The following is a 24,457-nucleotide window of genomic DNA, read 5'->3' as shown; positions in this document are numbered from 1 at the left end:
GTTGAAGAAGACGAAGACTTTGAAAGCTGCACCGAGCCGGACGAAGATGTTCCTGCTACTGAGCCAGCACCTGTGCCGATCGACGGCGCTCCTGCTCCAGCCGCCAGACCGGACCGGAATCGAAATCCTCCAGCGTGGCACAAAGACTACGAGGTGGGGTACGGTCATTCTGCTTCGAGTGCTCTGTCCTACGTTGACTATACGCTTGAATTGCTGGACGAGCTACGGGAGCGACCGGACCGTGAGAAACGGAGGATTCTGACCAGTGTTGATGTACCGGATTGCTGTGTTTGAGCGGGCGTATTGAGTGTGCAACCCAAGGGGGTTGACACATCGAATATTTTCATTCGAATCATTCCGTTCATTCCAGAATTATTCCAGAATGATGGAGGAATGATTCCTTTTTTCCAAAATTATTCTTAATTTAATTTTTGCGTGTTAGCGCTTCTCTTCTGTCAAACTGCGACAAAACGTAAACATGCTTCTTAAATCAAATCGTGTGTCGCTGAAAAATTTAATTGTCCGCAAAACTTCGAGGTAAAATCCCGCCGGAATCTTCAACTGACCGAAGTAGCCAACCCGGAACCGGAAAATGTCAGAATCCCGTGCTCGGTGGTGCTGATGAGCAGGGAGGTGCTGCTCATGCTCGGCTGCTAGCGGACCTAGGAAGGTAGGAAGGCTGCTGCGAGAGGCAAGAAGAATCTGACCGCTGCCCCAAGACCGAACTGGCCAAGAAGGGAGAGGCGGAAAAGGCTGCTGATGCCGAGCCCAGACCAAAAAGACTGCGGTCGGCGCCAAGAAACCAAACCCGGTGCCACTGGGACTGCTACTGCCAAGAAGAAGGGAGGGTCACCGCCACCAAGGGTGACAAGGAGGTCATCAATTCTAAGATGCAGATGGGTGTTGCTAAGGGTCTTGCCGCCGCTCTGAACTGTACCGTACCAAGACCAATGTGGTCAAAGGACCGTTTGGAACTGCGCTGCGCAAGATCCGCACTACGGTCATGTTCCATTGTTCGCATACTCTGCGTCTGTCCCGCAACTCCATGTTCCCACGACAATCGATGCCAACACGCTGGTGGTCCTGATCTATATGCTTAACTACGATTTCTCTTTCAGGACTTGAACAAAACATCTCCGGCACGTCCGCCATCTCCTTTGTCGAAGGAACAACAATCCGCCTCGCCAACAAGATGGCTCTTCTGACGGAGAACCCACCATGCAGCAGGCCTCCCAGGAAACCAGGAAGGGTCCTAACAGCGCCCTGTCGTGCATCGTCCCAAGACACCCCGGCAGCAAACTGGCCGTCGTACCAGCTTACACACGAGAAGGTAAACACGGGCAAGAACCGACCGAAATATCTAAGCCAGTGGAAGACCCGAGAAAGGCCGCAAAGCTCAGTTTAAGACGCCGATCAAAACCGTCGAACTGCAGGACAAAAATTTAAACTGCCGGACGACAACCGGCGATGCTGAGTGTTCTACGATCCGAGCACGCGACGGAACGCGAATGGACGAAACACGTGAGCTGACCTCAAGAACTGCGAACCGGGAGCCCCACGGGATACACGCCTACACGGGACAACTTACATCCTCGGTGTATCAGACTTGGCGCATTTGGAAAATGTCTAGACGCTCCCAACATTTCCAGGCTTGCCGGCCTGAACCCAAAAAGTATTGAGAATTGTAAAAATGCGCTAATGTGAAGAACAATGTCCGACGTCGTCTCTTGGTGAAACGGTCCGACGAGGACCTCCTTCGACACGTAGTGGTCGTGTTTCGGGACATCGGAGCGGTGACCGGAGAGATGCGTCTGCTGGTTCTGGTGGGGAGGTCTCGCTGAAAACGGTGAAGATGACGTTCTACTGCAGGGGGCGGGGTGAACCTGGTAAGAATCGGAAGGCTGCAGCAAATGTAGGTTGGCTGGATTATAGTTGAAATTTGTGTACTTTCCTTACAGTGAGTAGTGCTTAAGCGAGAAACACCTAACCAACGACATTCGAGGGATGGACCCCCAAAGATGGACTTCGGTTTCTCTGATAGCCTCGTTCCATCTGTGTGTTCTATCGCGTGCAGCCCCCAGCCGCTGAACTGTCGATCATCATCCCCGCGATCCAGGAATCAGGCAGGAACTCGTTTATGACTGCAGGATTCAGCACCGGTCCTTCCAGGTTGTGATGCCACTGATTCCACGAAGCTTTCGCCGGTCAGCAAATGCATCCGCTAACATTCACGTGAACGAAATTGACATCCAAGGGAGTACCAGACGTTTAAAAAGTACCTTTCATAATGCGAGCAGGAGCTGTCGTAGGTCACATCGCGGAAACAGATCAAGATCAGAAGTTTGTGAATCCTCGAATTCATTTTTACACAGATGTTTATATTTCTTTAGTTTATTGTACCTAAATTGAACTATTTTCTATGTTTAAGCTCACCAACAGCTTTGGATGTTAGAGGGTTGACAAATAAAATAACATTTATTCAAAGTATACATTTATTGCTTCAAAAATCAAATTTATTGCAAATTTATAAGATGAGTAATAAGAAAATGATCGCGCTGCGCTCCATCGCGTCCAAGATCTTGGCCGTCTTGCTCGCCCCGGCCAACTCCCGCACCAGCGCGAAGATCTTGTTTTGGGGGCTGAGAATAGAAAAAAAAATGTTGATACGGTTGTCATTTATAAAGTTACTTACTAAGTGGTCTTCTGGTCGGTTTGGTTCAGCGAATCCTTGGACATTTTCAGTAGACGGAGGGCCTTCTGCACGTCATCTTTGAAGACTTCGTCGGCCAGACGGGGTAGGGAAAGGGCGGAAAGAGCGGTGCAAAATTCCCAGCAAGTTTCGGGTCGAGTCGTGGTTGCTGTGTGCATCGCGGGGCATTTTGACGTACGCGTTGACGATGCACTCGGACAGTTCCGTCGTAATGACAGGCATTTTGCTCTTGCACAGTGTGATGTACCGTCGGATCAACGACATGTCTAGAGTTTTGATGTGCGATGGCGGCTGCTTTCCGTGGCTGTGGACGAAGATGATGTGTTTGGCCAGACGAAGATCGTTGTCACGGTCCGGTTTGTCTTGAATGAGCCAGAGATGGTCGAAACGGGAAAGCAGAGCGGCTGGCAGTTGGATGTTCTGCTCGTTGGTACGACGTAGGTTCCAAAGGCCGTACGGTGGATGGGGAGTGGCAGGAATCTACACACAAGCGTCTAGACAAGAAATGACGCCTGCCGTGGCGATAGAAATCTTTTGACGTTCCATGACCTCGTGGGTGGCTTCGATCGGTATCGGCCACCGTGACGAACTCGTCGATGCAGCAAATGTCCTGAATGCCGGTAAGCGGATCCTTCGAGACGGCGGCAGTCAAACCAACTTTGGAAGAACCACGGGCTCATTGGGTACTGATCACGCACCGACAATCGATCGATGTAGCCCAACATCGCAACCGGGATCTCCCATCAGGCAGATGTTGATGTTGCTACGAATTTTCAAGTCACTCGGGCTGTGATTGACTCCACCAACCACTAGCAACAGCAGGAGCCTTCTTCACGTCCAAATGGCCTTAAATATCCGGCGCCAAACTGCTCCCGTGTAAAATTCATCCTTGATCAATTCGGTCAGCTCGTCCGGAGTCAGCTTGTTGCTCGTCTTGCCAACCTCGGACGGAATGTGTCCCACGGGAGCCTGATGGCTGTGCTCCTGCATCTTATTCTCCTTTAACTTTATAAACTTGGAATCACGCGTCTGCAAATACAAACGGCCACCGGATTTGTTCACCCGGCAATTCATTGACTTAAATCGATATTTGGCATGATGCATGAAGTTCTTCCAGCTCACCGGTTGCTACGTCTGGGAATCATAACGGTCACACGTGGCCACCGTCATCATGTGCTACTCCTCGTTGCAACAGGTAACAATTCTTCGAACCGTGACCAACTTGCCGATGCTCTCCGCCCTATCTCCCGGATCGAAACCGCCTTCGACACGCTCAGTGCACTCAAGTATACTTAGTAACTTAGTAAACTTAGACACACTTGACCAGCTCGGTTGGAATCATGTCCCGCGCATCATGCGTCTCGATTGGATTCCGCGCCCGAGAATGCATCGTCAGTTTAACAGTAAACGCGATCAAATCTTTGCCGGTGACACTGCCATCCTTGACGGATTAGTTCACCACGAGACAGTCCTCCGCCGAGACCGTCTAATGGTGGAGAAGATCTTCGTGATGGAGTTGATGACTGCGATAGGGGCTTGTTGGTTAACACGACCTCTTCCACTGGCAAATTCCACGAGGTCCACTTCCAGGTGCGTGGTGCACGTTGGGAGGCGACCAGTTTTCAGTAGTAGGAAACACAACTTCTTCCGTCCGGGACGGACCGTCCCTGCAGTGATTTGGTCTCTTTTTCTAGCAGGATTAGCTCCGGAACCTGCTGGGCGCCGAACACCTCTGACGGAACCGGTTTCAAATTTCAAAACCGTGACTTGCTTTTGGAAACAAAAAAGCAACCACGCAAAAAAAACTTGTTGTTTATGTTGCCGATGTTTTGACGTTTACACGCTTATGTGGAAATACTCATGAAATAGAACAATCATCCTCATCATTCCAATTATTCCGGAATGATCCTGGAATTATTCCAGAATGATCGAGTGTCAACCCCCTTGGTGCAACCCCTTGCAACCCGTGTGCCCCCACTTTAGTGCGCCGCCAGTGCACGCGCTAGCTGTCAAACGCTGTTTGGAGGGAAGCTTAACTCCGCCTCACTTCTTGAAAAGTTACCGAAGTAAAAACACGCGCTTTATATTAAGTAAATCTAAATCGCGTTTTATTGACCGCGTCGGTCAAGGGCATTTCAGTGAGCAAAAGAGTTCCTAAATTTTGCCAAGAGTAACGAGAGTTTCTCAATGTTCCTCCGAGTGACTCCGGTTTGTTTCTCAGCATTTCCACCTACATATTTGAACCTTGTGTTTGAAATAAATAACAAGAGGCCGTTGCCGTTGCTAGGATTGTCAGGGAGGTTGTTTGTTTGGAATATGACTTTTTAGAGGATCTGTCCGCTCATTGCATTTCGACTGCCAAACATGGCAAGAAAAAGGACTTTCCGAGCCAAAATGGTTCCTCGCGTTTTGTGGAGACTGACTATTTAAGTGCACCGTTGGAAAAAGCTCGTCTCGTAGCGATGTTCCGTTGTCAGGTTGGCCCTTCAGAAGTAGCCGGTTAACCGCATCTACCTGACCAACGAAAGTTCGCCTAGACAAGATGGCAGAAGCGTGCTAGGGTCAAGTTCGACGGTCACTGCCCGAAAAGACGTCGTTTCTGTGTACTGAAGGAAGAGTGTCTGAAAATCTGAACTTCCAGAATGACCGCGACAGCAACGATCGAGACAACTGGTACGACACAGCGCAAATGTAGCGAAGTCCTGTCTAAGCAGATTGCCAAACCTGCAACAAACCTGAATCATCGGCACTCCTAGCTTTTTATATATGTTTGAAAACAGCAAAATTTATAAATATATTTTTATTGGATTTCTGTACATGTTTATCATATGAAAGATCTTCGCTGGTTGCAATCCTCATCTTCTCATCTTCGCTCTTCGCTCAGTAGCTTGTAAATCCTTCGGAAGTACAACTCAAGTCCTCGTGCGGTTGGCTGATTTTTTCGATGACATTCTCCAGCACCTTCCGGTGAACTAAAACAGCGTTACAGGGAGCTCGAACCAATCGGATAACGGATTCCGATAGTGTTGCTTCTAATCAGGGCAATGTTCCGGAGAGCAAGCTTGAATTTGTTGTGCGCAAAGTAGACGGCCGAACTAGAAATAATTTTTCAGTAATGAAATGACCAATTCAAGTGAATTCACCCCAAATACTAAATGATACGGCAATTCCTTTCCGGCAGAATATGTTCGCGCTTTTTCCGTCCATTGCTTTTTACTTCCGGTTACCATCGGCGCGCAAAGCAAACATTTGCCCGATTTCGTCGTTGGAAGTTACTGCTCCTCTCGATGGCCCGTGAGTCCTTACATTTGGCATCGACAATCGGCTTCAGCTCCACACGCTGTGAACTCAGATTTAGCACAGGCCGCTGCATGAGTCAAAAGAACACGGTGCCGGAACGCCCACCGGTGGCCACAAATTTGTTTGGGAGACGCAAAAACTACAGCACCTGAACTGAATATCACAGAGTCGGAAAAACATAAACAAACAACAACAACGTTGTCATAGTTTCATAAACCAAGGTATCGATAATTTGGTGGGAACTGAAAATTCTCGGGAGTAAGCTGAGTAACGGGAGAAACTCGGAGTTACTCCCAGAGTTTCTCACTGAATTGCCCTTGGCGTCGGTCGCCCTTCCGCCGTAACACTTTAGTGTGGCCTACCCCAGTACATGTTTTACAAAATAATAATCTTGAGACAAACCTTACCAGTTGGAAAAAAAATATAAAATCAGAATGAAATCCTATCAATTATACCCCGTTTTTCTTATAAGTTCAATATGCACAGTAGATTAAAATGAATAAAATTAAGTTAGGTTCTCTCATCAATATTTTTCCAAATTAAAAAAAAATTAGGACCAAAAAGTAAGGAAAATGTATACTTCCGCAAGAATTTCGGGAATTCCCGGGAAATTAAAAAATTTCCCGGGAAACGGGAAATATTATTTTTCGGGAAATCCCGGGAATTCCCGGGATTTTTTTTGCCGGGACGGGAAATTGGACGCTCTAACGGAATCTAATTAGAATCGTATACAAATTCCGTTTCAAACGCAACAACCGGTTCCGTGTTCGAACCGGTTGTTGCGTTTGAAACGGAATTTGTGTAAGATTCTAATTAGATTCCGTTTCAGAATTCGGATTGATTTGACTGGGTAGTTTCGAGTAGGAATCTCGCAATCGAGAACGCCAAGGCGATGCTGTAGAGCGAATAATTTGTTTTTTTTTTATAACAATCATTGTGTATTTTAGACTTTGAAAAAATAATACCAATACATTTACATATGTTATGCTGTTATGCAAATAAATTATGAAACATATTTTATCCTACACTGAAATAAAAAAAGTACCAAATACCTAAATTCTAAGAATTTTGGCTCCTTTCCTAATTTAGTAATAGGGTTTTTTGGATTTCCTAATACAAAATAAAGGCAAAATTCCTAGAATTAAGGAATTTGGTACTTTTTTTTTATTTCAGTGTATAGTTCTGAATTTATCCCGAAAAAGGCCTTTCACACAATCTGTAAAAAAAACAAAACCAAAAACCGTGTAATGCTTGAATGCGATTTATTGTTCTCATTACAAATGTGATTACAAGATCATATAAACATGCAGTTTTAACAAATATGTATATAAATCGTTTTTTTTTTGTTGTTGTAAATAGTGTCATATAAAAAGTAACAATTGTACAAATCGAGTACCGAAAAGGAAAGTGAAGATTCTAAATATACTACAATTATCTTGTTGGGTGTGTAAATGCAACTGCAACATATAGCAAATGTAGGTAGGGAGGCATTCATAAACCACGTGGACACTATTGGGAAGGGGTGGTTGGGCGGTGGTTGGGCAATTGTCCACGATCCATACAAGACAGCTGTCTTCGAGGGGAATACGATTTTCAAAAAAGTGTCCACGTGATTTATGGATAGTTCCTAGTCACGGTCTGATTACATTGATCTTAAAAGGTTAAAAAAGAGATAACTTTAACAAAACATCCGCATGATCTAAAGCTTAAAAGTAGTGTTATTTTTGGCCTACGGCAAAATTGGCATGAAATTGTTGAGATTTTTTAATGTTCCAGATTAAAGTCTGTGATAAAATATATATGAATGTACTCAATGGTGGTCCTAGTTCGGGAAGTAGCCGACAGCTATAAAGTCAACTTCGTTTTTTTTCGATGGGTCAATCTTTGATTTCAGGAGGTAGCAGTACTGATTGTCAAGAGAAATAGATTGGTCGATGCAAAATAAATCGGCACTGGCAACGTATGTTTTTGGCTTGCAACCCTGCCAGTTTTTCTGGGCGTAAAGAGCAGGTGGTGTGAATTAAATGTAACGGATCGACATTTTTTTCAGATAACAGTATTCGATCATAAATCATTTGATTGAAAATTAATGAAATTTTCTGTAATATTACACCCTGAAATACATATGTAGCCCATCAGTATGGGAAACCTACAAGACCAATGTCAATCTCATATATGCGTTTATCCTTTCCATTCTTCGGTCTGATGGCCGAGTTGGCTAAGGCGCCAGTCCTTACTTTTGGTGCTGGATTTGAATCCCGTCTGTTGCATCTTTTTTTTGTGTTTACAAAAATTGTACATGAGGTTTGTTTTGACGAAGGTGATGTGCATGCTATTGAATTCGATTTTACCATCGGATTTTTTACTGTGTAGTTGGTTTAAAATGTTACTTGGGATATTACAAAAAAGCAACAAAGGTGGAGCATGAGCATGAGCATGAGAGACCACCCATGGTTGTCCTCTCCGTTGCATTACAAAAAAGCAACAAAGGTGGAGTCTGTTAAGTCGGGAGTAAAAATTGGATCAAAAACTATCCGACTCCAGAGATTGTTGTTGTTGTTGTTGATTTTATTAGGGGAACTTTAACCCTATGGGTCATTCGCTCCCGGACTCCAGAAATTTAACCTGGGTGCTGAATCGTGGTTTGCAAAACGGCCTCAATTTTGAACTGTCAATGTGGAACCAATTTACTGTTCGCCAAAAGTAGAGAGTATTGTTATCGATCATGAAAAATTGTGGCTTTGAGGACCTGAAGCTGAAGTCAAGATATCTTCATTTTTTTAAATTATGAATGGAAGTTGTTTATGGAGTCGTTGCGGTTGTATTCAACTAGAAGCTGGCTTAATTGTTTGATTCCGTTTGAAAATGTGCTGGTTCAGTGAAAATCTTCTATGTTTGTTGGATCAGCTTCAGTCAGGGAATTTATCTGCGACATCGCAGGATGACACTCTTGCCGCAGTTCTTCGTCACCCGTAAAAAGAAAAACCACTTCTAAACAATCGAAGCATGAAAACATACACAATTTTTCAGCAAAAATGTCAAAAACTAGACAAAATAAAACACACCACTGAATAAAAAACAGCTAATTTAGCAGTAAGAAATAATTCATACTTGTGCTTGAACAGCCTTATACTTTGTAGATGTAAACAAAGTGGGATCATTCGAAAATCACGTTACGCATTTACAAAGCGGATTCAATTTCTTTTTCTTGACAAAATAGTAACATGTTAAGGTTAATGTCAACATTCCATAGGTCGCCTTCCCTAAAGTTGCGTGATAGGGTCCAACCTGTGATGATACATTACCTTCCCTTTACTAAGCAATCGAATCCAGCAATATCACCAGTTGTGTTGGTTCGAGCTAGGATTTGAACCCCGCTCTGCCGCTTACGAGGCGGAAGCGCTCCCGAATAAAATTATATGATGATTTGTATTGGCAAAACCATGAAGTTACAATAGATATTATAATATTTATGGTAAGTTTATGGTTGATTTTTTTTAACTTCATTGGAATGACGATAAAGTTATCGTAGATTTCATGGTTACAGCAAATTTCATAGTTTTGTTATTGGAAATGTTATAAATTGAAACAATAAAACTACTGTACATTTCATGAATACAGCAAATATTATGGTTTTGTTATTGGAAATCTCATAACGCATTTTTTTCCAATTTTTTGTTACAGTAAGTTTCATTGTAATGTTATAGTTGCATAGTGTGAACTTTTTTTGAACGATTTTTTTAAATAATGCGAATCATGTAATAAAAGTATTGAAAATATAAAAATATTAAAACATTAAAATATCAAAATATTAAAATATTAAAATATTAATTTATTAAAATATTAAAATACTAAAATATTAAAATATTAAAATATCAAAGTATTAAAATATTAAAATATTAAAATATTAAAATATTTAAATATTTAAATATTAAAATATTAAAATATTAAAATATTAAAATATAAAAAATATAAAAATATTAAAGTATTAAAATATTAAAATATTAAAATATTAAAATATTAAAATATTAAAATATTAAAATATTAAAATATTAAAATATTAAAATATTAAAATATTAAAATATTAAAATATTAAAATATTAAAATATTAAAATATTAAAATATTAAAATATTAAAATATTAAAATATTAAAATATTAAAATATTAAAATATTAAAATATTAAAATATTAAAATATTAAAATATTAAAATATTAAAATATTAAAATATTAAAATATTAAAATATTAAAATAATAAAATATTAAAATATTAAAATATTAAAATTTTAAAATATTAAAATATTAAAATATTAAAATATTAAAATATTAAAATATTAAAATATTAAAATATTAAAATATTAAAAAATTAAAATATTAAAATATTAAAATATTAAAATATTTAAATATTAATATATTCAAATATTAAAATATTAAAAAAATTAAATATTTAAATATTACATTTCAACAATTAAACATTTAAACATTTAAACATTTAAACATTTCAACATTTAAACATTTAAACATTTAAACATTTAAACATTTAAACATTTAAACATTTAAACATTTAAACATTTAAACATTTAAACATTTAAACATTTAAACATTTAAACATTTAAACATTTAAACATTTAAACATTTAAACATTTAAACATTTAAACATTTAAACATTTAAACATTTAAACATTTAAACATTCCAATATCAATTAACAAACCCAACTTTACACTGAACCTGTTCAGCCGACGCTCATGCAACGAACGCACCGTTACACCAAGTTACACTGGACCCGTGCGACGCTCCTGAAACGAACGCACCATGGTTCGAGCGAGCTGTCACTTTTTTTACTCGCGCGTGTCTGATCCTGTTCGTGGTGACGGTGTTTGTTGAAGTTTTAGGGGAAACCCGGATTTTTCGCGTTGAGGCGGTCGTTTAAGCCAATTGGCCACATCCGGCGATTGGCAATCAAGTTGCCGAACGCGATCCTAGTGTTGGTTGGACGGATGTTCGAAGTTCGAATTGGAGCGGCTCCGGGATGGCGGAACTTTGGGTGAGTATTTTGAGTTTCGTGAGGGTGGAGGGGAATTCCAAACAAAACAGCAGCGGCACTATCTATTGCCTGCTTGGGCAGATTGCTTAATCACAGTGTTTGTTTTTTTTTTTACTTTACAAGGACTTCTTCCACACGTTTCCGGCAGAAAAAATCTGCCGAGTCACCGATCCGGAAAAGCAAATTTGAAATTGTCAACCATTTTGGGTGAGTATTTCAGCTGTGGTGGAATTTTGCTTGGAAAACTTTCTTCTGATTTGTTGTGGGAGGGGAGAGCCACGGTGCGAAATCTCCGCAGCAGCAGCAGACATCTTTCGTGGCCTACTGCAGCAACATTTGATCTAAACAAACTGTTTCTCTTTTCACAGGGACTTCTCCCACCGGGTTCGCTAACGGGACACAACCCAACGGATGCGTTCGATTGGGAGCGGACCCGGCGCCTGCTGCGGTCACTTTCGGCCGTGTTTGTTCCGGATGGTGAGCTCGTCTCGCCTGGAGGCTAAAATCGTTAGGTGAGTTCTGTGTTGGGGCTGCGCAGCTCGGAAAACTTTCAAACGTCAAGGAGAAGGTCACGATTTTTTTTAGCGGTACGCAGCTGAAAAGTAACAGAAACGGAATGTAGCGTTTCACGCGGTGCAATTTGTTTTGATGAGTGAATCAAATAATTTGGATTTGCACATTTCAATGCAACTGAAAATTACAAATAAAGTTGTATTTAATGTAAAAATATTGATAATCTAGAGCTGCTCATCAAACCGAATCTCAAAACGCTGAATCTTGAAAGGACGAAAATCAAAAAGCAGGATTTTGCTTATTGTTAAGAATATTGGAAACCATAGAGAAAAATCATATTTTTTTAAAGAGATTTTCTAGGATTCAAATGTTTAAGAATTCTACAATTTATTTCAAATAATTTAAATTAAGAAAATCAGAAAATTTGAGTTTAAAAAAATTCTAAAATTTTAAAATTACAAAATTGTGTAACCTAAAATGGAAAACCAACAGATCGAATCAACTTATTTTGTATGAGTGAACTATAATTTCAGTCCAAAATAAAAGTAGAATTTTTCCTTCTTCGGTAATCTGAACCTTCGGATGATTGATTTTTCGATATTAATCAAAATAAACCGAAATAGTCGAGTTATCGGATAATCGAGTACGAAAAAATGGAATGTTTTTGGTATTTTTTTATATTTTTTTTGCTAAAATTCTGATTGATTTTTTGGATTTTAGCAATTTAGGATTTTAGGAATTTAGGAATTAAAAAAATTTGAAATTAAGAAATTTAGGAATTTAAAAATTTTGAAATTAAGAAATTTAGAAATTTTGAAATTTAGAAATTTAGAAATTAAGAAATTTAGAAATTAAGAAATCAAGAAATTTAGAAATTAAGAAATTTAGAAATGAAGAAATTTAGAAATTTAGAAATTTAGAAATTTAGAAATTTAGAAATTTAGAAATTTAGAAATTTAGAAATTTAGAAATTTAGAAATTTAGAAATTTAGAAATTTAGAAATTTAGAAATTTAGAAATTTAGAAATTTAGAAATTTAGAAATTTAGAAATTTAGAAATTTAGAAATTTAGAAATTTAGAAATTTAGAAATTTAGAAATTTAGAAATTTAGAAATTTAGAAATTTAGAAATTTAGAAATTTAGAAATTTAGAAATTTAGAAATTTAGAAATTTAGAAATTTAGAAATTTAGAAATTTAGAAATTTAGAAATTTAGAAATTTAGAAATTTAGAAAATTTAGAAATTTAGAAATTTAGAAATTTAGAAATTTAGAAATTTAGAAATTTAGAAATTTAGAAATTTAGAAATTTAGAAATTTAGAAATTTAGAAATTTAGAAATTTAGAAATTTAGAAATTTAGAAATTTAGAAATTTAGAAATTTAGAAATTTAGAAATTTAGAAATTTAGAAATTTAGAAATTTAGAAATTTAGAAATTTAGAAATTTAGAAATTTAGAAATTTAGAAATTTAGAAATTTAGAAATTTAGTAATTTAGAAATTTAGAAATTTAGAAATTTAGAAATTTAGAAATTTAGAAATTTAGAAATTTAGAAATTTAGAAATTTAGAAATTTAGAAATTTAGAAATTTAGAAATTTAGAAATTTAGAAATTTAGAAATTTAGAAATTTAGAAATTTAGAAATTTAGAAATTTAGAAATTTAGAAATTTAGAAATTTAGAAATTTAGAAATTTAGAAATTTAGAAATTTAGAAATTTAGAAGTTTAGAAATTTAGAAATTTAGAAATTTAGAAATTTAGAAATTTAGAAATTTAGAAATTTAGAAATTTAGAAATTTAGAAATTTAGAAATTTAGAAATTTAGAAATTTAGAGATTTAGAAAATTAGAAATTTAGAAATTTAGAAATTTAGAAATTTAGAAATTTAGAAATTTAGAAATTTAGAAATTTAGAAATTTAGAAATTTAGAAATTTAGAAATTTAGAAATTTAGAAATTTAGAAATTTAAAAATTTAAAAATTTAAAAATTTTAAAATTTAAAAATTTAAAAATTTAAAAATTTAAAAATTTAAAAATTTAGAAATTTAGAAATTTAGGAATTTTCAAATTTAGAAATTCAGAAATTAAGAAATTTAGAAATTTAGAAATTTAGAAATTTAGAAATTTAGAAATTTAAGAATTTAGGAATTATGGAATTTTGGAGTATTGGAATTTTTGAATTTTGGAATTTAGGAATTTTGGAATTTAGAAATTTAAGAATTTAGGAATTATGGAATTTTTGAATTTTAGAATTAAGGAATTTTGGAATTTTGGAATTTTGCAATTTTGGAATTTAGGAATTTAAGAATTTTGGATTTTGGAAATTTTGGAACTTAGGAATTTGGGAATTTGTGAATTTGTGAATTTAGGAATTCAGGAATTTAGAAATGTATGAATTTAGGAATTTAAGGAATTTAGGATTATAGGAATTTATGGAATTATGAAGTAAGGAATTTAGGAATTTAGTAGTTTAGGAATTGAGATATTATGGAATTTAAGAATCTAGGAAATTAGAATTTTTTAGGTTTTTTTCAATTTTGGAATTTAGATTCCTTAATTCCTTAGGAATTCAGGTATATAGGAAATTATAAAATTATGAACTTATGAAATTAGGAATTTAGGAATAAAGGAATTTAAAAATTCAGGAATTTAGGAAATTTGGAATTTAGGGATTTGTGAATTTGGGAATTCGGGAATATAGGATTTTAGGAATTCTGGAATTAAGGAATTTATGAATTTAGGGTATTAGGAATTTAAGAATATAGGAGTTAAGGAAATTAGGAAATTATGAAGTTAGGAATTTAGGAATTTAAGAAATTAGGAATTTTGGAATTTGGGAATTTAGGAATTTAAGAATTTCAAAATTTCATGATTTAGGAATTTAGGAATTAAGGGATTTGTGAATTTGGGAATTCAGCAATATAGGAATTCGGGAATTTAGGAATTTATGTTTTTAGGGAATTAGGAATTTAAGTATATAGGAGTTAAGGAAATTAGGAAATTATGAAGTTAAGAATTTAGGAATTTAGGAAATTAGGAATTTAGGAAATTAGGAATTTCGGTATTTTGGAATTTAGGAATTTGGGAATTTAGGAATTAAGGAATTTCTAAATTTCAGAATTTAAGAACAGCTAATTTAATAGAAAATGAACCGGATCCTTAACATGCCAAACATATGTAAATTTTCCTTATGTCTAATTCAGTGTTTTTCTCTTCTACAGGGGCTAATTTCACTAAGGATTGTGCTTCTAGATTACGCGAATGTCTATCCCAATTACGAAGCAGTTGATCCGGCACCGGCTACGGACATTCCGAATAATTTCAAACAGTGCGGATTGAAGCGGAATAACAAAAGAAAACGACACGGAAAAAAGTGCTAAATTAAGTGAAATTAAAGAAAACGATAAAAATACAATAAAACTTACCGTATTGACCATTAATTTCAATGTATAAATATATGTTTTACAGTACAATTTAGTGGCGAGAAAAAAATAAATACAATGAAAATACAATGAATCATACTGTAGTTATTATTTATTTCAATGTACGAATATAGTTTAAACCGTACTATCTAGTATGGAAAAAACTATGAAGAACTATAAATTGACTGTGCAATCCATTGTAATGGTTACTGTTTTTATTATAAATATATGATGTTTTCTATGGTCAGGGTAATTTTTTGGACGGAAAAGTCATCAATGAAAATACGGTAGAATGTATAGTATTTGGTTTTTTTTTTGTATGGGGAAAAGTCGAAATTTTTATGGTGACTGTGCCTAACAATACCCCTTTTTTATAGTAAATTCCCAAAATAAGATATATTCTATGGTGAAAAAACATAAAGGCTACTGTAGAATCATGGTAGAAATAACCATAGAATTTATCGTGTGATAACCATAAAATCTACTGTTGATTTATAGTAAAACTTTATGCGGGCTACCACTACCCGCATAGTCAACAACCATACAGTCACCATTTGTCGAATGATTTTTCCTAAATGATCTTGATAATACACCAAATAGGGTGCAACCGTACATTTTCCATTCCCCAAACAATCCTACAATTTATTAAATAGGTCGTTAGGTTATGTTACAATACATTTTTACAAGGGATTTTTTTCGTGGATCATAGTCGTACCCTGCCCCAAACTGTTCCCCAACTGTTCAATTCTCATTTTATGTGAACCGTACCACAAATTAATAAAATATGATTTTAAATGGTGAACTGCTTTACCGACACTTACCGACACCATTTGAAAAGGGAGAAGCCAAAAAATAAACTTTACAAATGTTCTGGGAACTGTGGATTTAACGGGAATGGTAAGTATATGATTATTAATGGTTAGCGTTTTTTTGTAATGTCCGGGATTTGTTACCGCTTGATGATGATGTCTCCTGTTGATTCTTCCGTGGTGCTGCCGCCTTATCTAATTGAGCTATCTCAGTTACATTACGTTTGGCGGTTTAAAATGCATTTTATTATGAAATGTGGCCTCGAAATTTATCGTAAATATATCGTAACATGTATGGTAGAACCATACAAATAAATTATAGACCAATCACATGGCGAACAGTTATCGTTCTGATAATGGTCAATCAATTGTTTAATTATTTGGACTTATAAAAATTATCACGAAAATAATTTAGCTGTACATACAAACTATATGGCAAACAGGTATATCGATCCATGAATTGTTGAACAATGGTTTGAATTGTTGGGACTTAGAAAAATTTTCGCTGACGTATAACGTTCCATGAATTGGGTCCTAAAATGAAGCTTAGATTGCTGATATTATTGTTTACAGCGATAAAGCTTATTTTTCTGAGTACAATGACCCTTTGTACGACCACAAAGAGTTTAAAATGGATTTTTAAATCAATTTTGAAAAATTTACCTCGCGGTCCTTTTTGACAGAAAAGCTCCTACTTGACAGCTCGTTCCAAGGGGACCATAGTTGATCCATCGAAAAAATGTAGTCTTGTCAAAAAAAAAATTTGCGTTAAAATGAAAAAAAGTGATCAGAAATGGTTTTTAATCGTGTTTTTTACCGTTGTACATAAAAATTGACATAGGGCTTTAGTACTCAATTGTTGAACAATGGTATGAATTGTTGGGACTTAAGAAAATTTTCGCCATAATTCAGGTATATCGTTCCATGAATTGTTGAACAATGGTATGAATTGTTGGGACTTAAGAAAATTTTCGCCATAATTCAGGTATATCGTTCCATGAATTGTTGAACAATGGTATGAATTGTTGGGACTTAAGAAAATTTTCGCCATAATTCAGGTATATCGTTCCATGAATTGTTGAACAATGGTATGAATTGTTGGGACTTAGGAAAATTTTCGCTGGATGAGTTCAGGTATATCGTTCCATGAATTGTTGAACAATGGTATGAATTGTTGGGACTTAAGAAAATTTTCGCTGGATGAGTTCAGGTATATCGTTCCATGAATTGTTGAACAATGGTATGAATTGTTGGGACTTAAGAAAATTTTCGCTGGATGAGTTCAGGTATATCGTTCCATGAATTGTTGTACAATTGTTTGGATTATTGGGACTTAAGAGTTTTTCGCTGAACTTCAAGGTGGAAGTACTACGTCGTCTATGGTACCCTTATCCCGGATAAACGAAAACTATATCGATTGCAGTGTGGAACTTAAAAAAACCTTATGAAATATGGTCACCATTTGTAATAATGTTATTTGGCGGACCTCGATAACTATTTGTTAAATGGTTACCATACGTAATAGAGTTATTTTAATGTTCATAATGGTCAAAAATTTTCTTGATAACTTTGAACAACTATTTCTGGATGTTTTCTGAAATGGTTACCCTAAATCATAAAGTAATTTTAAAATTCAAATGGTTCAACTGGCGGACTTGGATGATTATTTGTCAAATAGTTACCGTTATTATTAGGGTTTTTAAAAAGTTTGTAATGGTGATTTTTTTCTGAATGACTTTGAAAAACTTTTTGAGGATGTTTACTGAAATAGTTATCCTAAATCAAAAGGTTATTTTAAAGTTCAAATGGTTAACTTCAATACGCGATATTATATATCTGTTTGAAATATTGTAATGATTTTCTAATATGTTTCACCAAATTCAACCAGGTTTTATTATTATTTTGAATAAAAATTGTGCCTCGGAGCGTAATCCCCATTTTGGCGCCCATAATGCAAAAAATAAAAATAAAGTGATGTTAACAATACGGGGTGCACTTTCTTGAAAAATCTTTCCAATCATTTGAAGAATCTCGAATTTGAATTTTGGTAGTCACGTAGCCACGTTGTTTATGCACGAGCCCTATCCGAACTATCCGAAGAGATTTTCCACAAGCGGCACCCAATCACACAATCAAAAACCTGATTTTTTTTCGGATGGGGACAGTAAACATTTTTGATGGGCTGAAAAATAAGATTACCTCAGCCTCGGCCAGGAGAGAGCAAGCACCACGTTGATACCACCATTTAGCAATGCGCGGTGGAAGTAAAACCAGAAAAATTCTTTGTCCCTGCAAATCTTTTCTTGATCCAGGTGGAGCACCCATTCGGCCAGTTTCCCCACAAATGGAAGCAACCCGTTTGCCGTGCTTTAAAACGCAGGCGATTCCCGACAGCGGCCCAATGTTTGGATCTACCATGATGCAAAAATGGTACAAACAAAGCAATAGTCCAAATAAACCATTAAAAATCCGCTATCGGCGTTCATCTGTCCTCCCTGCAACAACTTTCCTTGCAAATCCGACCAATCGTGGTTGACCACCTTTATTCCCATCCAGCCAACTGAAATCGAACCGATTAAACACCAGCATCGAAAGCCACACCAGGCAAACGATCCGCCGCTCTGTTCTCCAAATATAAAATACAAACCCAATACGAAGCCTAGTTTCCGAGAAGAATTTCACTAAAAGTTTTGTTAAACCTGTTTAACATAACTTTTTTAAACAGGACTTGCGACGACAGATTTGTTGTTGTTGTTTGTTTTGGTTGCGCCGGTTGCTCACAGCCCGGATAAACGAAAACTATATGAATACTAGTGAGGACCTTAAAATAACCTTATGAGTTATGGTCACCATTTGTAATAATGTTATTTGACGGACCTTTATAACTATTTGTCAAATGGTTACCATAAGTAATAGAGTTATTTTAATGTTTGTAATGGTAAACAATTTTCATGATGACTTTAAAAAAACTATTTGAGGATGTTTACTCAAATGGTTACCCTAAATCATAAGGTGATTTTTAAGTTCAAATGGTTCGTATTGATTCACGATTACCATATAGAAACATTAAATACCCATTTGAAAAATAGTTAGAATTTGCAAAAAGCGTTTACCAAATTTGACTAAGTTTTGTTTTCAAATGAATGAATCAATCTTTTTTGTCTGTAGCTTCATAAGGGGTTGGGTTTGTGCTGGAGTCGGATTTGGGCAACTTCCGGAACAAGATTTTGTCTGACTAAGTTGCCGGAAAAGTGTACGATCTACTCAACGATGGTGGGGCTGATGAAAGCGAAGAATTACAACTTTGGCGGAGAGTTTGTGAACCATACGCACTCACTATTCGGTGAAGTGAAGTGTCGTGCAGCTGCACCAGTAGTACCAAGTTAGGTGGACATCATTTGGCTTACTTAGCCCTGGATTTCACCCGCATTTGAGCTGCCAAAGAAAGCCAATCCGAATTTTACCAACTTTAATTGACAGAATCTATACCAACAAAAAGAGAAAACAAACTGAGGAGCTCAAGAACAAAAAGGCTCGAAAATGTCGGTTCCTTTTGATGCGCTACAATTTCTTTGTGTTTCGTTGACGATTTAATTTTAAGCATATCATGTTTGTGATAATTGTTACTTTATTTCAATTGTATGAGCGAATCATTGTTCAACAGTTGATAATTTTGGATTTACGGCATATTTGCGAGAGCAGGTAACGAGCGTAGCGAGAGAAGAGAAACGAAAGAGCGCGCCAGGCAGAGTATTATTACTCTGCTTTGCGCGCTCTCTCGTTTCACTTCTCTCGCTATGCTCGTTACCTGCACTCGTTGCAGGCTGGCGCAGGCAAAAACAGTCTGAAGTGAAACGTTTGTGCGGCTGGTTGTTGTCTACGTTTTGTGCGCAGGTATAATTTTCAAACAAATCATTTGATTTACCAGATACTTTGTTTACATTTTTCTTGTTGATCATTTCAGCGCCGTGGAGAACTTGAAACAACGGAACAGCTGGTGCTGGAGGATTCGGCGGCAGCCGACCGACAAAACAAAATCGAAGCGAACGCACGATTGGCATTAATCAAGGAAATCATTTGAATCATCAGATAAGTACACATATTTGAATGTTACATTCTACTCGATACTTTGTGATTTTTTTCTTCTTTTTTTCAGGTTTGGACGACTTTGGCAGTATGATCAACCGAACAGAATCGGCAATCAACTAGAATTAAAGCCAACAATGTTAATATTATTGTTGTGAACCATCCGTCAAAAAGTGAACAATTCTGTAAAAATTAGGTAGGTAAAAAATGCTAGAGAAACTATTTAAAACCATTTGAAAACTATTTCTCAAATAGTGGAACTTGGAGAAAATTATAGAATTAACCTTAAATAACCATGTGAAAACTATTTCTAAAATAGTAGCGCTCGGTAAAAATAGCAAGAAAAACCCTAAAAAAACATTTACGAACCATTTGTAAAACAGTAGCAGCAAGGTTAAAAATTGTAAGAAAAACCTTAAAATACCATTTAAAAACCATTTCTGAAACAGTAAAAACCGGAGGAAAAAGGTCGCTTCCACGCGAAAATTAACTTTATTTTTACCATTACACAAATGGTAATCTGACGAAACGTTGTTCGGAGATTTTTAAGGTTACCGTTGCTAACCACCCTCATCTCAGATGGTCGAACTTTATGAAAAATGGTAGGGTACCATTTCCGATATGGTATTTTTAAGGTTTTCCTACCATTTTTCAAATTGTGGTTTCGATCTCTGAAATGGTGAGTAAACCATTTAACAAAAAGTTTTTTTTAAGGTTCTCGTTTATGCGGGAGATGAATCAGCGTGAGCCCAGTCACGAAATATTCTAGCACAGCTGGTTCTGCCAGAATCCTGCAAAAATAGTAGCACATTTCTGCTAGAATGCTGTTAGAATATCCACCTCTGTGAGAACTCTTCCAGAACGCCGTGACTGGGAGGACGTTTGCGAAGAAGGAGAGAAATGTCAAAACTGGGCGATACACGCAAAATGTGAGTTGATCATTATGAGGAATTGCCGGAGATTACCACAGTTTATTTTGGGAGGTGTACACTGTAACTGAAAATCACATATTGCTAATGCGTTTCGCACTTTTTCATACGAATTTTTCAGTTCGACTACGTTTACCAAAAAAATGTAATCGCAGTTGAACTGAAAAATTAGTACACGGTCAGCTGGAGGTACTCAAAATCAAGTTCAAATCCAAAAAGACACTGTCAACTTGGTGTTGCATTTGGTGCAGTGCAACGATCGTTGGAGGAGGAAAGTTTGTTTTGATTTTTTATCTTCCCTGTGCCGGCAACGTTTTTTTTTTTTGATAGGATTTTTTTCGTTGAGCCCGCGGCGGTCGCAGCAGCAGCATCGGCTGGCAGCAACAAAACTCTGGACAGTTTAGCGGAACCTAACGAATATAGACGCGCTGTGCGTGACGCCGCGCAACATCGAACGGCAGGACTACTTTGGGTCGTTCTTCGAGCTGCTGAAGAAACTGCCCGAGGTAACGGGGAGCCGCGCCGTCGAGGAGGCGCTTGTGCCGGTCGTCAAGATGAACTTTGACGGCATCAAGATTGATTTGCTGTTTGCGCGGTTGGCGCTGAAGGAGCTTCCGCACAACTTTGACCAGCGCGACGATATGCTGCTGAAAAATCTGGACCCCAAGTTAGTGCGCAGTCTGAACGGGTGCCGCGCCACGGACGAGATCCTCCGGCTGATGCCCAACATTGACAACTTTCGGCTGGCGATTAATATTTGGGTTTTCTTCTTTTCACTGTATTTATCTGTTTTCAGAGCATGGAATCTACTCCAACTCTTTGGGTTACTTTGGGGGTGTGTCGTGGGCTATGCTTATGGCCAGGACGTGTCAGCTCCCGAATGTCGTCGCGGCCACGCAGGTGCACAAGTTCTTTATGGTGTTTTCGCGCTGGAAGTGGCCCCAGTCGGTTTTCCTGAAGTGGCCGGACACCGTGAATCTGGGCTTTCAAGTGTGGGATCCGCTGGTGAACGTGCAGGACCGGTTCCACCTGATGTCGATCATCACGCCGGCATATCCGCAGCAAAACTCGACCTTCCACGTCAACCCGAAGTGCTTCGAGCAGCAGGAGCAAAACCAAAAGGACGACGGCGGCGAGGGCGCAGACAACACTCTGGTCACTCTGGTTCCTGTGGCTGTAGTTTGAGCGGTCAGAGAACCTGAACGTGGACCTGACCGAAAGCATCCAGAACTTTATCGATGCCGTGCACAAACATTCTACAGACAAAAAAAAACGCGTCTCAAACCGAGTTGTTTTCTTTCAGGTGCACATCAAGGTCCTCGAGACGACACGCAACGGCATGAAGATAGAGGCGCGGCAATTCCAGCGGAAGCAGCTTAACCAGTACTTCGACCCGAACCTGCTCAAGCGGGAGCGCAAAAACCAGCGACTCCGTCGCCGTCGCAAATGCGCAAACGACCTGCTCAGAAAAAACAGGAATCCGATTTTAAACACGCATAAGTTTTCGAAATGTAGCCGTAACCTTGTGCGTCCACTGAGTTTACTTAAGAAGTTTGCTCGATTTTTTCACTGGGGATAAAAATGCTGGGGCAAAACAATGCTAATCATTTGTTGCGTCGTAAATGCAAGCTTCCGGCGGGATGCCCACGTCACAACCGCAGCAACCCAGCGTCGGGATTCCTCCGGGAAAATTTTACAGGGTCCGCCACCGGGCAAACGCTGATACAGGGGACGGATCCAAACACAAACCCGATGCAGACTGGTCCGCCGTTCCCGCCTCCAAACGCTGGAGTCTCTTCGAAATCAGCAACATGGAATCAAAACATTCCTGCTCCGGGATTTGGACCTGCTGACGATGAGATTTTTTTTGTTCGAGACGACGGTAGGAGGTGTACAGGTTGCTAGTCAAACCGATGCGGGAACATCATGTAACTGACCTGAACGAGGGGCAGAACAGCAGCGAGATAGTGTCGACAGAAAATGTTAATTGTGTAAGCTTTGCAAAAGTTCTATTTTTTTATTGTTTTTTTTTTTCATTTCCCATCTCTAGAACCAGGGTCACATCAGACGACGATTGGAATCTGATTCAAGAAGCGGATCAGGATGTTTTTTTTAACGGTGGCGATGGCCGGAGGTGAAGACGATTAGCAGATTCAACTGCACTTGCAGCAACCGAAGGTCGTCACAAGCACCAGCATATCGAGAGCATCGGTAATCAGTGACTTGCGTCGGATGATGACAGCATTGAAGGATTTTTCAATCAAGTAAGTTTAGCAGTTCCAAATTCTTAAAGGGTAGAAAACATAGTTTTTGCATCTTTTTATTTTGTTCTTTTGTAACTTTGTCTCTCCGTTAAATCTTGAATTTTAATTTTTATATCAATCAATCATTGTAGTGTTGAATATTCAAATTTAATCGTTAAAAAAACTCAAAATCATTCATGAAATCGACATACAAAAGCTATTGAAATTTACATCGGATTGAAGATTCAACTGAGTAATTTTTTTTTCCTGTTCGGTAAATTTACGTCAGTTTCATTGGATATTTACGTTTGTCGGCAACGTGTTGCTGAAGTACCAAGGTAGGTGGACATCACTTGACTTACTTGGCCCTTACCCCCATTTCGAGCTTCCAAAGAAAGCCAATCCGACGTTTACCAATTTTAATTGGCAGAATCTATATCAACCAAAAAGCAAACAAATTGAGGAGCACAAGAACAAAAAGGCTCGAAATTCATAAATAATTTTAAACATCTCATGTTTCTGATGTTTGTTACTTTATTTCAATTGTTTGAGCGAATCATTTTTTAATATAGTTAATTATAATAATATTAAAAATAACGGATTTAACGCATAATTGTGAGAGCAAGTATCGAGCGTAGCAAGAGAAAAAAATGAGAGAGAGCGCAAGCCAGAGTATTAATAATCTGCCTTGCGCGCTCTCTCGTTTCTCTTCTCTCGCTATGCTCGTTACCTGCACTCGTTCCAGGCAGGCCAGGCAAAAACAGTCTGAAGTGAAACGTTTGTGCGGCTGGTTGTTGTCTACGTTTTGTGCGCAGGTATAATTTTCAAACAAATCATTTGATTTACCAGATACTTTGTTTATATTTTTCTTGTTGATCATTTCAGCGCCGTGGAGAACTTGAAACAACGGAACAGCTGGTGATGGAGGATTCGGCGGCAGCCGACCGACAAAACAAAATCGAAGCGAACGCACGATTGGCATTAATCAAGGAAATCATCTGAATCATCAGATAAGTACACATATTTGAATGTTACATTCTGCTCGATACTTTGTGATTTTTTTTCTTTTTTTTCAGGTTTGGACGACTTTGGCAGTATGATCAACCGAACAGAATCGGCAATCAACTAGAATTAAAGCCAAAAACGTTTTAATATTATTGGTGTGAACCATCCGTCAAAAAGTGAACAATTCTGTAAAAATTAGGTAGGTAAAAAATGCTAGAAAAACTTTTAAAAACCATTTGAAAACTATTTCTCAAATAGTGGAACTGGGAGAAAATTATAGAATTAACCTTAAATAACCATGTGAAAACTATTTCTAAAATAGTAGCGCTCGGTAAAAATAGCAAGAAAAACCCGAAAAAACCATTTACGAACCATTTGTAAAACAGTAGCAGCAAGG

General features: G+C 37.6%; 1 protein-coding gene and 2 long non-coding RNA genes across 3 annotated transcripts; all 3 read left to right on the top strand.

The window, feature by feature from the left end:
* Positions 1–310: 310 nt before the first annotated feature.
* Positions 311–7,960, top strand: LOC128093560 (uncharacterized). Its single transcript, XR_008212587.1, has 3 exons — positions 311–670; positions 1,119–1,886; positions 1,959–7,960. It is a non-coding gene; the product is annotated as an uncharacterized LOC128093560 (long non-coding RNA).
* A 2,531-nt stretch (positions 7,961–10,491) lies between these two features.
* LOC120426962 (uncharacterized) lies at positions 10,492–15,078 on the top strand. Its single transcript, XR_008212588.1, has 2 exons — positions 10,492–11,565; positions 14,788–15,078. It is a non-coding gene; the product is annotated as an uncharacterized LOC120426962 (long non-coding RNA).
* A 3,989-nt stretch (positions 15,079–19,067) lies between these two features.
* Positions 19,068–24,184, top strand: LOC120426954 (poly(A) polymerase type 3-like). The gene is made up of 5 exons (XM_052711719.1): positions 19,068–19,145; positions 21,217–21,573; positions 21,611–21,988; positions 22,116–22,227; positions 24,132–24,184. Exons 1-5 carry the CDS (start codon positions 19,068–19,070, stop codon positions 24,182–24,184), a joined length of 978 nt encoding a protein of 325 aa, XP_052567679.1.
* Positions 24,185–24,457: the final 273 nt, after the last annotated feature.

This window comes from Culex pipiens, chromosome 1, assembly GCF_016801865.2.
Source record: "Culex pipiens pallens isolate TS chromosome 1, TS_CPP_V2, whole genome shotgun sequence".
In the NCBI taxonomy this organism is placed as follows: Eukaryota; Metazoa; Arthropoda; class Insecta; order Diptera; family Culicidae; genus Culex; species Culex pipiens.
Note: the sequence above shows the minus strand (reverse complement) of the source record. Positions and strands in the feature narration are given on the sequence as shown.